The sequence below is a fragment of the Peromyscus maniculatus genome, chromosome 8, assembly GCF_049852395.1.
Source record: "Peromyscus maniculatus bairdii isolate BWxNUB_F1_BW_parent chromosome 8, HU_Pman_BW_mat_3.1, whole genome shotgun sequence".
Classification (NCBI taxonomy): Eukaryota; Metazoa; Chordata; class Mammalia; order Rodentia; family Cricetidae; genus Peromyscus; species Peromyscus maniculatus.
In genome coordinates, this window is record NC_134859.1 from 83,835,010 (window position 1) to 83,852,018 (window position 17,009).

Genomic DNA, 17,009 nt, shown 5'->3' on the forward strand with positions numbered 1-17,009 from the left:
AACTGCAGCAGGGACACTCCGGCCACTGGCACCAGGCAGGGCCCTGCGTTCAAGTCCTCTGCCAGGAGAGAGTTAAGGGCTTGGGTTTAATTTGCCCGTTAATCACAGTTAAAAGAAGTAATGAGCGTCTCCCCAAAGCCTGGGTGTTTCTCTGCAGATTAAGCAGCAATTTGCATAGTCCCTTTATTCATTCCCACCTTCCCCTGTGGGGCGGCTTGTCCTTTCAGACACAGCCAAGCGCAGCCGGCGGCGGCGGGATCAGTTTGACAAATGGCTTCGCTGTGCGCCACGGTTTGGGAGAGAGGGAGGGAGGGGGATCCGGGAGGAGAGGGCAGCGCCAGACAGTAATGGATAGCTGGGGAGTTAAATAGTGCAGAACTTTTTATTAGACGCACAGGAGAAGTTTAAATATTCAAACTGGTTTTCTTTGGAGCCTGGGGAAGGAGCGGAGGGTGGCAGGGTGGCGAAGGCAGAGTTTACTCGGGGCCAGTCTATTCAGAGGCTCGACCCCGTCACCGGGGAGGAAGGGCATCTGGAGGACACAGGCAGGATCTGGGTCAGCTGGTACTCCTGGGCGCCACAGGCCCGCCGGCGGCGGCCGACACTCCCTCCCGCTGCGCTGGGCTCTGCCAGGCAGGATGGCCACGTGAAGTCAGCTTGGGGGCCTCGCTCCTCAGGGCGCAGCGCCGCCAGTCCAAAGCCCAGTGTGTGGGTGGCACTCGGGAGGCCCAGGCTTGCCCGCCAGACTGGGCCTATGTGGCAACGGCATTGCCAGGAGAGTCAAGCCACAGTCCTTTGCTCTCCTCACACAGGGGAAGGGTGGAGAGACCCGCCCCGAGGGTTCTCAGAGGCCGCGTTCTCTCTTCCCTACTGGTGATGGGAGTTCAATCTAGTTCGTATTTCTGTGGTGTGTGTTGTTGTGGGTTGGTGGGGGTGTTGAGACAGGGTTTCTTTTTTTTTCTTTTTTTTCCGGAGCTGAGCACCAAACCCAGGGCCTTGTGCTTGCTAGGCAAGCGCTCTACCACTGAGCTAAATCCCCAACCCCGAGACAGGGTTTCACTATGTAGTCTAAGCTGGCCAATGAGGCCATTCCATTTATTTTTCCTAGTGCTGGGGAAGGAACATGTTAGGCAAGGACGCCATCACTGAGCCCTTGCCCTGTGGGAGACCTGCTCCCACTTTTACCCCAGGGTACTCTTGAGGAGGGAGAAGTGAGAAATATTTAGATAGAAGGATAGAGGGGAGAGAAACAGAAACACAGGATAGCTCGGGAGGGCACCTTCTGTCTCTTCTAAAGGTCTATTTATAGGAGTGCCCAGAGGTGGAGCAAAGACCTCCCCCTAGCTCAGCCAGGTGTAGACCCTTCCAACCACCTGGTAACCACGCGCATGGTCAAGCAATCCTCTAATGCAGCCCTGCTGGGTAAAGCAAGCTCAGATCTCACTAGGAAACCTTTGTGGGCCTCCACATTGCCCATGATCAGCTTTTTCTCCTCTTATTGTTTTTTTGACAAGGTCTCACTATGTGAACATGGCTGGCTTGGACTCATAGAGATCTGTCTGTCTCTGCCTCTGGAATGTTAGGACTAATGGCCGTACCACCATGCCTGGGCCTCTCCCATACTCCTAACTCTTGGAGACAAGGTCTCCTTATGTAGTCGGGGTGGTCCTTGAACTCATGGTCTTTCTGCCTCAGTTAAAGTGGACAGAAGTTAAAGTGGATGGAATATAAATCCAAAGTGTAAGGTCATACACCTGTAATCCTAGACCGTGGGAAGCTGAGGCAGGAGAGTCTAAACAGGGCAGCAAAGGCAAAGGGGCCATAATAACAGAAAAGGCACGGTTGAAAGGAAAAACCACCAACTGGAGGAGACAGGGAATACCAGAGGTGGAATACAGATGGGGTAATGGTCTCAGGTGGGACCAGGACGAGACGCAAGGTGCCAGCTTTGGTCTAGGATATCCCTACCTGATGCCACTGGCACACGCTGACAGCTGAAATTTGGGTTTTCCTGTGTCGGGTCTGGTCAGAGTGCTGTGCACACTCACCACACCCTAAGGTCAGCAGCACCTTTTCCTTGTTTCCAGAAGGAAATGAGGCCCAAATGGGCCCAGGAACTGATCTCAGTTCACACAAGCAGCAAGAACAGGACTAAGCCAAGAGCCCCATCTACAGCCACACCCACTGCCTTGCTGCTGTTGTTGTTGTTACAGTTTTGTTGGTTGAGACAGGATCTGGCATCGCTCAGACGGGTCTCAGACTTTCTCTGTAGCCAAGGATGCCAACAGTCACCTTGAACTTCTGATCCTTCTGCCTCCATCTCCCAAGCGCCACCCAAGTATTACAGGCACGTGCCACCATACCCAATTCATGCTATTTCTGGTGCTTAGATAGAACCCAGGGTCTTCTGCACACAGGTAACAGCTATATCACGGAAGCTGTCTCCCAGTGTCTTCTCATTATTATTAGATTAATAATAATTAATCTTGTACTGGAGTGGGGAAAGAACACATAAATGGTGGTCAAGAGACCAGATACACGTTAGTAACAGGACGTGTTGGCTGAGGGCCCGTGAGTGAGCAGGGCCACAGTCCCAGGCTCCTCTCCCCACGCTGGCTGTGCTTTTCCTTTGTCCTGGGCTCTAGGCCCTGCTGCGGAGCAGGTGACTGCATGCTTTGGATGGTGAGTTTGTGTTTGGTCTGAATAATGCGGACTGCCCTGTACTGGCAAAGAGAACAATGGATTCCACCTGAGCAGGAGTCCGCCTGCCCCTGACAAGCCCTCAGTGCGCATGGGCTGACAGAACTGATGGACAGTCCGTACGTAGCATTCCACTTAGCCCATGCTCGCAAGGCAGCCAGCAGGTAGAGGTGCAAAGGATTCTGGGAAAGGGAGGCTCTACTTTCTTATGTGAATCAGGGAGAGAGCATTAAGCAGAGAGGCAATGGGAGAAAGAGTCAACCTCAAACTATGCTAAGCCCTTGGCAATAAATTCCCATCAAACTAAGACTGCTGAGGACGGAACTTGGCCTGGGCCTCCCTCTTTCCCCGAATGTCTTTTACAACTCTGACAGCTGACTGCTGGGAACTTGGTCTTCAAGTTTGCAAGGAGCCTTGCTTCTCCCTTCCAAGAAGACAGGTCAGGCCAAGAAGAAGAGCTCTCCGCAGTGGCCACCATGTAAAGCTCATGGTGTCAAGCAAGTCCCAAGAGCACTGTGCAGCCCAATTCATTAACCCTTAGGACAACCCTGTGCCATTCTGAGGAAAGCAAGCATGGACCCAAACATCCCAGAATGAAGTTAAAGGGGTTCAGAAGTTGGCCCCCAAATCAATCAGACCTGCTCCGGGAGCCCGCCAGGTGGGTTTGGTGTCTCTGGCCTGGCTGGGAGGGGTGGCCCAGAAGGTAGCAGAGCCAAAGGCAAAGGAAGCCCAAGGTTCTGAAGATCGAGGTCAGGACTGTCAGTCAGGGCCTTGGACCTACCTCAGCCTAGGGGTCGGGGAGAGCCTCGTCTTTACCAGGCAGTGAAACAGGCCTAATTCCCGAGGGAGAACCGTGCCCAACCCCCCTGTTCGCCACACCGTGATCTCATCTGCTGAAAGACCCGTCAACACAAACTGTTTCCCTTCCTTCCTGGGGAACTGAAAAGTCAGAAAATACCACTTCCCCGCTGGCCAGAGGTCAGGTGCTCAGGTCTGGCAGGAACTGGAGCCTCTAAAGCCAAATCCAGCCTGGCACAGTCACAGGGTCCTCTGGGCTTCTCCCCACAGCCTGGGCCCTGTAAGCAGTGGCGTCTGTAACAGCTGGTGACTAGGCAGGGCCGTTAGACCGGGCAGGGCTGGCATGCCTCAGTGAGCTGATGGCCGCTGCACAGACTAGCCAGACAGCCCTTGGAGCAGATGACCAGTTGGGGTGGGAGGTGGCAGGTATGTGCTCAGACTTCCGGATGGGAGCCAAGAGGAGCAGCCAGGCCCCAGGACTTGGGCCTCTGGGGTAACCGCAGGCAGAACGCAGCCCACTCACACCCCTCTAGGTCCTTGCCTTCTCAGGACAGTTTCCTGACACCAGACTTCCCTTTCTCAATTCCTCCGAAAGGAGGTGACCAGGCAAAGATTGGGGGGAAGCGGTGGTTGACAGTAATCGATAGGAGCGTCTCCGCACAGTTCATGCGGCCTTATCTCTCTCTCCTTTGGATAGCGTGTGTCCGCCGGAGTCCGCGGGGTCGGTGATTAATAGGGGCCATCACTCACTGTCCTGGACGGCTGAAAGGCAGCAGGGAGGGGGCGGCCCTCCCCAGAACTGAGATAACAAGCAGCAGGAATAATGAGGGGTGTCACTCCACTTTTCATTTTGATGGAAAGTCATTAGGGGAGTCAACGGCGGCAACAAAGAGCCATGAATCAACTGCTCTGCTATGAAATTAAAATCGAATTGCCGGCCACCCCCAGCCCTATCCTTCCTGGGAAACAGGGATGGGTAGGTGGCTCGGGAGACGGCCGCTATCCTGGGGTGGGCTCTGCCCAATCCCAGAGCAGGCGGCTGTGGGCAGGAAGTGGACAGACAGGCAGCTAGGAAAGGTGACAATTCCTGTCTCCACCTTCTTTATCAGACCTGCCTCCCCAAACCACATATCCCCTCCGCCTAGAAGGTAAGCTGTGATGCAGAGGAAAATACAACTTTGCTGCTTCCCACAGGGCTGACTCACTGCTCTCCTTGGGCTGCTGGCTGGGGTGGGGGCAGCATGGGCCTCGTCAGAGCAGGGGCAAGGCTGCACTGGCCACCCCGAAGGCCCTTCCCGAACTATCTGTCAACACTTGTGGGGAGCGACCACAGGAAGCAAGGAGAGGTCTCTACAGCTGCTGAGGGCCTACTGGATCGAGAATCCAGGAAAACATGTGCCCAGCTTCAGCGGCGAGCAGGCCCAGGGAAGAGGTGTAAGGGACACCAGCAATGAAGTCTTTTCCTTTTTTATTAAGCCTTGCTTGATAACTAGAAGGAAAAGCTGTGGCTTCAGGCTGACAGGCCACAGAGCCACAGGCCACAGAGCCACTCAAGCCAACCTGCAGAGATCACAGTGAATGCCAGCGTCACCATTCAGGTGACACTTCACGCTTAGCCCCCGGGTGTGCCTGGCTTCTTGCTGGCGAGGCCTGGTAGCACCAGCCTGGGCTGTCCCACCTCCACAGGAGGCTGGGAGCATGTCACAGAGAGGTTCCCATCAGGTTCACGGGACGGCCACCGTACCTCTTAGAGATGTCAGCTTCAATCTGAGAGACAGAGAGCAGAGTGGGCAGGGAGCAGACAGGCAGGCGCATGGCCTTGGTCTGTGGAACTGGGGGACCCTCCTCCCCCCGGGGGCAGGGCAGGCTCCCCCTGGTGAGTCTCACCAGCTTCTGCAGCTCTCTGGTCTTCTCCAGCAGCAGGTCCAGCTTGGGTTCCAGAGCTGCCTGCTCCTGAAGCGCCTCCTGCTGCTTCTCCACCATGAGCTCTTTCTTCAAAGCCAACAGCTGGGACTGCTTCAGCTTCTGCTGAAGGAACTCCGTCACTCGGTCCACATACCTGTACAGGGCACCCTGTGAGGCTGGCTGTCTGCTACTTAACTGCTGGCCCGGGGGAGGCTCGGGAAACCAATTCCCGGGCAGGCCTCCCCTCCACTCCCCTCCCATCCTTCAGTCCTTTTTCTGGTAAGGAACAGAAACTATTCCCGATTCCTACCTAGTTGGGAAGCAGATTCTGTCTGTAGACATTAATCGACCCTCTGCTGCCCCAAAGAGAAGCCCTATTCCCAGGAGAAAGCCATGTCCACAGGAAGAGGGAGCCATGGAAGAGGAAGAAGACAACACGGAGAAGCACAGATTCAGCAAAGCCAACCTTGGCGAGGCCAGGATCATGAACAAGTGCTGCATTCGGAGACTGGTGAGCCGGCCAATCAGGTCCTGCAGTGTGGACACCAGGCTGAGCATCTTCTCTTTGGTCTGACCCTGAAGGATGGCAGGAGCCAGCTGGAACTGGCTCACGGACAGGATATCGGCCTCCTCGCTCATCTCCACTGCTCTCTGGGACAAGAAGATCTCGAGCTGAGGAGGGAAAGGACTTGGTTCACACCCAGAGAAGGACTCAGAAGCTGAGCCCTCCAACAGGGAGAGCCAGGCTCTGAGGAGACAGACTGTCCCCTCTGCACCCCCTACTGCGGAGATCCCTTGCCTACAGATAGAGAAGGTATCAGCCCAACTGTTATTCTAGCCCCCACGGCGACCTGGGTCTGCTTAGCCCTCGCTCTGCTCTCCATCCTTCTGCCCCAGCCTTTGATCACATAAGTGAGACTCCCAGGGCAGGTACCAATTTTCTCTCCATGGGAGAGTGGGAATCATGCTTGAGAAACCCTGGGTTAGGAAAAGTCTAGAAAGAATATGAGTAGCAGCCATATTTCTAAAACGCAGTCTCTATGAATAAGTTAACCTTGGGCTAGGTAGCTAGCCCGACACCAAGCCTGATAACCTGGGTTTGATCCTCAGAACCCACATGGTGAAAGGTGAGATGTCACAGATGTCCCCAGCCATCTTCAATGCTTCTAACTTGAACACCAGCATGATAAAGAGTTCGTCTAAAATTAATATCTTGTTCCTGAATTTTCCGCAAAGATCTTTCTTTTTTTTTTAAAAAAAAGATTTGTTTATTTATTATGCATACAGTGCTCTGCCTGCATGTGTCCCTGCAGGCCATAAGAGGGCGCCAGATCTCATTACAGATGGGTGCTGGGAATTGAACTCAGGTCCTCTGGAAGAGCAGCCAATGCTCTTAACCTCTGAGACATCTCTCCAGCCCCTTCCGCAAAGATCTTTCATCTGCAGTAGTTGGCCCCCTTAATGCCATTTGCCTCATAAATTGAGGAATTTCAACATCCCTAGGTCTTGCTGAAACACTTAACCCTTCAAACAGTACTCCACTGTCTGGTAGGGTTGTTCTTCTACTTATGGTACTACTAGGTGAGTAAAGAGAAGCATTCCGGTCTCTACCAGTGCCGTATTATGAATGTGCATGTATGCACACACAAATAAGTAAGGACAAATTCTAAAGGGGAGAAAACCTATCTTACTATGTTATGAAAACTGAGTATCGTTTGTCCCCCGCTCCGCATGCGGCTACAGAAGGAGAAAGGAGAGGAAACCAGATAGGCACAGAATTTCCAGGAGGCTTGCCATGAAGCTAAGGATGACCCTGAAGTTCCAAACCTCCTGTCTCTGCCTCCCAAGTGCTACACCCGGTTTGTGTGGTACTGAGAACTGAACCCAGAGCTTCCTGAATGCTAGGCAGACACTCGACCAACTGAGCCTCCTTGCTTCCCGGTGATCTGAGGCACCAGTACCATCTGATGTAAGGCACACTCATCTCGCTCCTTATCTGCTCTTCCTGCTGGAATCGAAGCACCCCAGAGGAAGAGCTCTGAAAGTCTTCTTCATTGCTCTATCTCTATTGCCCAAGAAGAGCCAGTACTTTGGAGATGTATTGTAAATGCCAGGGTGGTGCTGGGGGGTTCCTAACTTGTGAGGCTCTGCTCTAGGAGGTGGACATTTGTCAGTACTCTTCACATAGCAGGAAGAGATTAGAGGTAATGTCAACTGTGTCAGAACCTGGTCACCCCCGATGCCTTCCAGAAGACAGTACCTCCATCAGCTCATCAATGAACTGATTCCGGGTCTCAGGGTATTCAAGAAGAGTCAGAGCGTCTGAGCCCCTAGCAACGCCCTCTGGAGCTGTGAGAAAGAGAGACAGGGACGTCAGGATGGAGCTGAGGACTAGAGAAGGAAGACTCTCGAGTTTGAGAGTCATCCATAGGATTACTATGGACACAGGCTCACCTCACTAAAGACTTCTCGGCCTCACCCAGGGGGCACACTACCCTTTTCCACACGTCTCAGTCCTACTCAGGTCTGCCTGCAAACTCCCAGGCAGACCCAGAGGCAGCTGGTGGCAGGAGGAGGTAAGTGTCATCCTGCACTGCCCTCTAGTGACACAAGTGGCTGCTACAGCCTCTCTGCAGACTTGGGAGGGGGTGGGGTCAGGTCAGACCCAGAGCCCAACAACCCCTAAACAGTTTACAAATGACTGGCCATATTCAGTCTCTAGAACAGATCAGAGTTGGTGGGTGGGACACGGTGGTGGTGCACACCTTTAATCCCAGCACTGGGGAGGCAGAAGCAGGCGGATCTCTATGAGTTTGAGGCCAGCCTGGTCTACACGGAGAGTTCCAGGACAGCCAGGGCTACACAGTGATACTCTTGTCTCAAAAACCCAAAAACAAGGCAAAACAAATCCCAACCAAAAAGGGAGCTCAGTTTCTAGACTTTATATTTAGCTGGCCCTCTCTGGTCACTTCCATTCACATCCTCGTCAAGACTGACTCTTATTTTTATGAGACAGATCTCGCATGGGCCAGGCCTTGAACTCCTGCTTCTCTACTCGAGGGCTGCAGGGGACAGGGCACTCACCCTCTGTTCCGGTCTCCAGCACAGTGATCTCTGCAGCAGCAGCAGCAGCAGCAGCAGCAGCAGCATCAACACCCCAGTCTATCTTGTCACCCCCAGCATCCTGGATGGACAGCAAAGACTCTGCAATGTCGGAACTGGTTCCCTAGCCCAGGGAGCCAGAAGAGACCAAAGGCCCCGAAAAGTTCAGCGACTGCAACCCCCATGGAGCTAGGGCTACAGGCCTGTGCAGGGGCAAGGGTGGTGATGCGGGCTTTGATGACGCCACCCTCCTTCCTGCTTGGTGAGGTCATCGGCTGTTTGTATCCATACACCCCAAACCCCAGGAGAAAAGAGTTCTAAACAGGTGACCCACTTTTGTGACTCTGCCTCCCTCAGGAAGCACCTGGCCTTAGAACCGGGAGCCGTCACATATACAGCTCTTTTCCAGGGCCGAAGCAGGACCACTCAGAGACAGACCTAACCTTTGACTCTGATTCCAGGGAGATGCCCCAGTCTATTCCAGGGGCCTCGGCAGAGATGCCAGAGTCGGAAACGGCCTCCACTCCGAAGTCACCCCAGTCAATCTAAAAGCAAACACAATGTCAGTGTGAACGAGGTCGTGAAGACAGGGAACGGGGTCTGCCTTTCTGAAGGTCTCAGCGCCTTGCAGAAAGTCCTCCTGCCAGTTGCAAAGAGCCCCGGCTCCCACAAGAAAGGGCTGTCTCACTGAAGACTCCCCAGGTCAACATGAGCCAGTGGCTGAGGCTCCTGGCCCCTGTCTGTACTCTGGTCTCAAGAAAGCCAGGAAAGTAAGGGGCCTCTGGGTTCTCCTACCTAATCTCTCTCTCACACACACACACACACGCACGCACGCACGCACGCACGCACACACGCACACACACGGCTGCCCTCATTCTTCACTGTGGTGATTCAGCTCAGGGCTTGGGCTTTGTGGCCTGTCTTACCTCATCTTCTTGCACCTGCTCAGGAGGTTCCTCCAGCTGCGGCCGCTCTACCACAGAGGGCTCTGTGCCTGTCCTCCATTCATACACGGTGGAGTTCCCCTTCTTCTTCACGTAGCGCAGCATGGGCAGCAGCTGCTCTGGGGGGCTTCAAGAGAGCATGCTAAGTGAGCCCTCCCACGGCCGCTTGGGAAGCTGGCACAGGCTCCATCCTGCACCCACAGGCCAAGGGCACGTCCTCCATGCTCCAAGAGTATGGAACAGGTGACATGTTATGTGGGGGCAATACAACAGGGAAGAGCCAGAGGGACGAGGGAAAGCACCCCCTCGCTCAGGGACAGCGGAAGTCCTCCTTACCTGTCACACACAAACTCCACACAGGCCTGGTACAGGTCGATGGCCTCCCCCAGGGACTGAGCTCCTGCTCCTATCTCAGCCAGCTGGCTCGGCAGCTCCTTCACCAGGCCCAGGAGCTCTCTCCGGACATTGTCTCCCTCGAGGTGAGAGAAGGGAAGAGTTAGGTCACACACGGTGGGAGGTGGAAATCATCAAGTCAAAGAAAACATCCAAAGCTGGGCGGTGGTAGCGCACGCCTTTAATCCCAGCACTCCGGAGACGGAGGCAGGCCGATCTCTGTGAGTTCGAGGCCAGCCTGGGCTACAGAGTGAGATTCAGGACAGCCACCAAAACTACACAGAGAAACCCTGTCTTGAAAAACCAAAAAAAAAAAAAAAAAAAAAAAAGAAAGAAAAAAAGAAAAAGAAAAAGATCCAAAGACCGCAGGAAGGTGAGACACTGAGCCAGGACGGGCACAACCCAGCTGAGAAGGAAGCCTAGCCTGCCCGCTGCAGAGGAGCCGGGCCCTGGAAGACAGCGGGGCCCCGAGACTCTCCCACCGGGATGGCGCCCACTCACCGTGATGCCGTACTGTTTGCATGACTGGTAGAACTGTTCGCGCTTCTCAGCGGCCCCAGCCTGGCCCTCCTCCTCCTTACGGCTGTATTCCTGCTGCAGCTGCTGGCACTTGGCAATCTGCTTCTTCAGTGAAGGGATCTCATAGCTGACATTCCGAACCAGGAGGCTAGAAAGCTCCACTGAGGAGGCCCAGGAGATTTACTGTAGGACGACAGCCTCGCCCGAAGGTGCACACAGACACCAGAGCATGGCGGGGAAGAGAGAGCTTGGCCTCTCAACTTCCAGGCCTAGCTCTGGGCCCCGAGACAAGTTGTGTGCCCTCTCCTCCTCAATCCTCAGCTTCCAAACAGGGATCATGGTGTTTGTCGTGCGGACCCACATAAAACACCAACCAGAACCCCCTGGGCGCTTGGTATCTATTAATTATTACAGTTATTTACTATTCAGATCCACAGTCCAACCTACAATCAGCCCATTAGCTGTTCTCTCTCAGTCTCCCAATGTGGCCTCCAGGATGACCCACACCTCTTCTGCCAACCGTGGAATGGGAATGCAGAGGAAAGCGGGGGTGGGGGTGGGGGGGTGGGGGGGTGTACATACCACCCCCAAGGGAGACAGAGAGGTCAGACACCTGCTCAGTTGAGCACACCAGTGTCCACTTCCTGCCTGATCACCCTTCTCCCCTGGCACCCGAGGAACTGTTTCTCACACCTACAATCAGGCAACATCTGTCCTGCACCCCATTTCCTTCTGTGTGCCCCCTAAGCTTGGTGTTTCAGAATCCCAGGAGTGGGCTTCCCCGTGGATGCTGGGGCCACGTCAGGGTCACTTTACCTAAGTAGGTGTTGTCTTTCTCATACAGGCTTATGATCTCCTGCCAATCCTGAGAAGAAGAAGAGAGGAAATGAGAGAGAAGCACTCAGCAGCCCCCTCACAGGCGCTCCCTGAAGGATGCCCCAGGCTTCACACCAAATCGAACTCCTCAGCTTCCTCCAGCTTTAATGTTGGCTGGACCCACACCCATAACTCGGGCTGTGACACTCAACAGTGATTCCCAAAGGTCAGGACATGTAAGGCCAGGGGACAGGTCTACTTTGGTATAAATTATAGGGACAAAGAAAGACCAGGAAATACACTATGAGGGCATTTCGACTTGTTCATCCGTGAGACTAGGAAGCTGTGGATTGGATGTCCCAATTGCACATTACCAGTCCTTGACCACACTTACCTTCATCCGCTGAGAAGAGTACCGGCCAAAAATATTTTTGGTGGAGGCCTCGGTACCTTTAAGAAGGTCCACTATTCTTAGGCAGTGGAAGTAATGAATGTCTAGAAAGCAAGAATGGGGACTTTCAGAATTCTACCGTTCTTCCTCTCTTCCTCTGACTATGGCAGGAGCCTGACCCACGCACTCCGCTGCCAGTTACTTTGGCATGGAAGGAACCAGCATCTACAAGCCAGAAAACAACCCTCTCTCCTGGGGTCAGCCCTTGGTGGACACACAGGACTCCAGGGAGGAGGGGGCACCAGAGACACGGCTCCAAGTCACTCACAGGATCCAGAGAGCAGCTGGGCAATCTCTTGGCTCTCTGGCATGTCCTGGATGGCAGTGTTGATCTTCTCCCTGATGGTCAGCACCAGGCTTTGCCATTTTAGGTTACAATGTCTTCTGTCCACCAGCCAATCTGCGTGAGAATCAGTCGGTCGCCACAGCCCGCCACACCTCCAACCCCCGCATCAGGAATTCACCAGTTCAAGCATCACATACTGGATAGTGAACGGCAGCTGTTTTGGTACTGGCTAAGGTATCAGAGGACGCAATGGGAAGATGAAAAGGCAGACAGACTCAGAGAGGTGCCTGGGCTAAACAAGCTCTGGCGCCCCAACTTTATCCCCGGAATGAGCTTTACAGGGCCACTGCCTCAACACAGGGATAAAGACAAACTTTAAATCGGCCCTGACATGAAAGTGCCATTTTTGACCAGTCTGCAGTCTCTGTAATATTTTGCTTCTGTGGGTAATTATATCTTTCTTGTTGACAGAGGCTGCTGTTCGACTTCCATTTCCTCGGGGCTGGGATTAACCACGACAATGGAAAACACACGGTGGTTATGCCAAGCCCCGGATGAATGAACAACGGCAAAGCCTCTAACACCTATGGTGCCCCAAGGACTGGATAATGTTAGTTGATGATCTGTTCTTTTTTTTTTCTTTTGAGACAGGGTCTCTCTATGGAGCCCTGGCTGTCACTAGGTAGACCTGGCTGGCCTTGACCTCTGCCTCTCCAGTGCTGTGATTAAAGGTGTGCTCTACCACCACCTGGCCTCGTCACTGGTCTGTTCTCAACCCTGAGTACCTACCACTCTACCACACGACCACCAGTGTAACTGACCTGGTTTGGAGGCCTAAGAGCCATGCTCATTTCCTAAGGAGAGAACTAAGGTTCCAGTTAGATGGTCCTGGGGCCTAATTATCAAGTTTATTTAAATTATTTTTTAAATATTTATTTATTTGTTATGTATACAATGTTCTGTCTGAATGTTTGCCTGCAGGCCAGAAGAGGGCACAGATCTCAATACAGATGGTTGTGAGCCACCATGTGGGTGCTGGGAGTTGAACTCAGGACCTCTGGAAGAGCAGCCAATGCACTTAACCTCTGAGCCATCTCTCCAGCCCTTAAAACAGTTTTTATTAAAAATTTAATTATACAGCCAGGTGGTGGTAGCGCATGCCTTTAATCCCAGCACTCAGGAGGCAGAGCCAGGTGGATCTCTGAGTTTGAGGCCAGCCTGGTCTATAGAGTGAGATCCAGGACAGACTCCAAAACTACACAGAGAAACCCTGTCTTGAAAAAACAAAAAAATTAATTTGTTTATTTATACACTGTACATGTATGTGTGTGTGCACACAGGATCCACAGCTCACAAGTAGAGTTCAGAGAACTACTTCCAGGAGTCAGTTCTCTCCTTCCATCATGTGGGTCCTGACATTGAACTCGGGTCCTCGGGTCTGGCAGCAAGAACATTTACATTAACCTACCGAGTCATCTTGCTGGTTCGAATTATCAAGTTCCTCAGTCAAGTTTCTTTCTCTTTGTGCCTCAGTTTCCCCACACATAAGATGACGTGCTGAACACTGTGCCTTGTGTGTAGCAGTGACTCAATAAACCCTAGTGATTTCATTTTAATAAAGACAAGTGTAACATGGCACCTGGTATGGAGCAAACACTCAGTGAACGGCGTTCCACTGTTCTTCTCATGACTAGAGGACAAGCTCTCACCCCAGGGTGGGTACATCGTGGCCCGTGCCTGTAACCCCATCACTTAGGGGGCTAAGTGACCAGTGCCCATCAAAGGACCGAATGCCCCTCATAGGGGTAAATTTAGAAAGGTGGCCTTGTTGATATATCTGTCCACTGGTCAAGTCTCTCAAGCCTCAACAGTATCAGGAATTCCGTCTCTGCTTCTGCTGTGTGTTCCTCTAAAACTGTCAGAAAGACAAACTGCAGATGTCAGAACTCCTACAAGGGCCTGAAGTCATCACTGTCTTAGGGACATGACTGACATGGACCGAGGAATATGGTGAACATTTAAAGGGCCAGGAGCTGTGCACATGTCCAGAAGAGATAGAATGAGGGACATGAACAAGGTACAGAGATGGCCTGGCCACTAAAAGGTCTTGTCTGTCTTTAGTGTCTTTCCATGTAGTCCTAGCTGTCCTGGAGTTTGCTGTGTAGACGAGGCTGGCCTCTGCCTCCCGAGTGTTGGGACTAAAGGCTTTTGTTTTTTAGGCAGGGTATTGATATTGCTAAGTGTTCCTGGCTAGCCCGGTACTTGCTATGTAAACCAGGCTGCCTGAGAACTGCCAGCAATCCTCCTGCCTCAGCTACCCAAGTGTCATGGTTACCAGCATGAGCCACCATGCTTGGCATTAAAGGTCTGTACCTGAGTCTTAGGCCTCTCTTCTCCATAAATTCAAAGCGGGTTTGAAACCTTTTAAATAAGCGGGAGGGGGTTTTCCCACCCCAAAATAATGCAAAAAGCATAAAGCCAGAACCAAAGAGACTTAGGTCCAAATGGACAGGCCATTTGGTAATTGCCCATCTTGAACGCTAGCCACCTGTCCTGTGCGCCAGACTAGGATGTGATACTACGTTATAAATGTTATACATAGGGGCCAGTACAGACTTCCCATATGCTTCCTTCAAACAGGTCGGGCCTCCAGCGTAAGGCACCTCAACCCGGACTTGCACAGCCCCTGGCTGCTGGTGGCAGTGGGCAAACGAGCAGGCCTCCCCCGACAGCCGACCGCGCGGGGGCGCCTCTCCTACCGAGCAGCTTGCTGGTCTGGATGTCGATGGGCACGTGCTGGTGGTCCTGGTGGGAAACACGACAGGGAGGGAGGGGGGCGTGAGCGCGGGGAGGCGCCGGGCCCCGCGCGCGCGCGCGATCGCGCCCGTCTCACGAACCCAACCGCCACCCTGCAGGGCCAGGGCGCCCGGCGGAGGACAGGAGGAGTTGAGGAGGCCGGACAGGGGTCCCAGGGTAGACCCCACTTTCTCCAGCCCTGGTCCCCCACACCTGCATCCTTTCTCCACTTCCGCTTCCGGCCAAGACCCCAGCCCGGCCCAGCACCAATCCCGAGCCGGGGTGCCTGAGCCTCCGTTCAGAAACAAACCGGCCTCCTTCCGCCACGTCGTCGTCTTCCGCGGAGCCAATCCGAGCTCACGCCCCGCCCCCCTCCGAAAGCCCCGCCCACCATGAAGTTCTGAATGGCTGAGTATCGGGGGGGGCGGGAGAATAGCGGATAGCCAATGGGAGACGAGAGGCGGGCTCGGGGCCCGTGAGCGTCTGGACGGGCTGTAGCGCTTGCGCGGTGGCGGTAGGGGGCGCCCAAGAGCCGGCATGGGCGGCTTCCTCCCGTGCCGAGCGCAGAGCCCCCTGCTGGAGAACGAACACGTCCGCGGACAGGGTCCTAGCGCCGTCCAGATAGCGTTTTCGAAAGAAGTTGAAATTCCTTTCACCCCACTTTTCCTCCTAGGTTTACCACCTATAGAAGATCGCAGGCGCTTTTCACACTTTGTCCTTCCATTTTGTTTATGTGATAGGCATGGGTTTCAAGTACCCGATTCTTGTTGGGAGATCAGGGACGGGGGAGGGAGCAACATTGACACTGAGTATTAGAGTAAAAGCTGAAGAAGGAAGAGACGGAACAAAAACTGTACAGGCCACAAACTGCGAGAGAAGACTCGCAGCATATGCGTGGTCCAACGCGAAGTGGAATGCGAGATTCCTTGTTTAAAAATTACAGGCTGGAGAGATGGCTCAGAGGTTAAGAGCACTGGCTGCTCTTCCAGAGGTCCCTGGTTCAGTTCCCAACACCCACATGACAGCTCACAGCTGTCTGTAACTCCAGTTCTAGGGCATCTGACACCCTCACACCAATGCACATAAAATAAAGTTAAATACATTATTTTCTTAAAAATTACAACCGATTTCAAGAGGACACTATACAGGTCTCCTACCTATGGCTCATCTTAGGCCCACGCTATGCAGTAAAAGGCTTAAGCAGGGAATGACCTGAGAGGAGGTTGTAAAAGGCAAGGGTCATATCAAATAAGGAACTTGGACTTCGCCCCTGCAGACAAAGAGGAACCACGGAAGGACATGCACATATTAGTTATAAGGATGGGTTTACGGGAGATAAGACTGGAGACCAAGCAACTAGAAGGAGCCTGAAATGCAGTGGTTGGAGCCTGACCTAGGGCAGAAGGTGTGGGGAGGAGATGGGCAGAATCTGAAAGATGTTTAAGAAGAAAATGGACAGGACTTGGCAATAGATTGGCTGAGTGGGTGAGGAGACAGACATCAAAATGATGATCAAGCCGGGTGGTGGTGGCGCACACCTTTAATGCCAGCACTTGGGAGGCAGAGGCAGGCGGATCTTTGTGAGTTCAAGGCCAGCCTGGTCTACAGAGCGAGATCCAGGACAGCAAGGGCTACACAGAGAAACCCTGTCTCAACAAACAAACAAAACAAGAAGACACTCAAGTGTCGAGTGGGAATCCCGCCACCTGCGACAGTGACGCAGCAGGCTGAGCATGTGTTGGAGAAGAGGGGCCTTGAACTTGTGAAGCTGGCACTGCTGGGAAACCATCAAGTGGAAAGTGTGCAGAAGACACTTGGGTCTGTGATTAGGACTGCAGACAGTGACCAGGCCAGACAGAAGGACAGCCTGGAGAGTCATAATAAAGTCATCATCGAGGTTCGGTGGCAGCTTCATTCCAGGGAACGCTGCAGAGCTGGACAAGAAGTGGGTAGAGTGAAGAGAGAGGGTGAGGTGAAGGGCCCAGGAACCTCACAGATCCGGGTACGGCTTCCTAAATGCTGTCTTCCTTCTTCACTCACCCCAAGGCAACACGACACCCAGGGTTTAGTAGATTCTGGACTGAACGGCCTGGTCTGATACAGGACTGGGTGGACCTAGATTCTGGCCCTGTGAGATTTTGGACAGTTTCCACACTTCTCCAATAGCCACAGTTCTCGCCACGTAGAGATAACACTTAGCCTATCTCAGGGTATTTGTTTAGAGGCTTAAATAAATAAACACACTAAGGGTGCAGAACCCAGGGCAGAGCTGGTAGAGTGTTTGCCTGGGACGATGAAC

General features: G+C 53.2%; 1 protein-coding gene across 1 annotated transcript; it reads right to left on the bottom strand.

The window, feature by feature from the left end:
* Window positions 1–4,949: 4,949 nt before the first annotated feature.
* On the bottom strand, window positions 4,950–15,087 carry Cdk5rap3 (CDK5 regulatory subunit associated protein 3). The gene is made up of 14 exons (XM_006971887.4): window positions 14,924–15,087; window positions 14,674–14,719; window positions 11,897–12,028; window positions 11,572–11,672; window positions 11,178–11,226; window positions 10,344–10,522; window positions 9,786–9,922; window positions 9,432–9,576; window positions 8,949–9,050; window positions 8,488–8,587; window positions 7,664–7,752; window positions 5,870–6,075; window positions 5,386–5,557; window positions 4,950–5,265 (listed from the first exon to the last, which is right to left on the bottom strand). The coding sequence occupies exons 1-14, from the start codon at window positions 14,927–14,929 to the stop codon at window positions 5,200–5,202; spliced, it is 1,530 nt and encodes a 509-aa protein (XP_006971949.2). The 5' UTR covers window positions 14,930–15,087; the 3' UTR covers window positions 4,950–5,199.
* Between the last annotated feature and the right edge of the window lie 1,922 nt (window positions 15,088–17,009).

Excerpts from the sequence above, each read along its gene's own strand:
- Cdk5rap3 (XM_006971887.4), bottom strand. Across the intron at positions 9,923-10,343 it reads GCAAACAGTACGGCATCACG|GGAGACAATGTCCGGAGAGA; the intron begins GTGAGTGGGCGC and ends TCTCACCTCGAG. Across the intron at positions 5,266-5,385 it reads CCAGAGAGCTGCAGAAGCTG|ATTGAAGCTGACATCTCTAA; the intron begins GTGAGACTCACC and ends TCTGTCTCTCAG.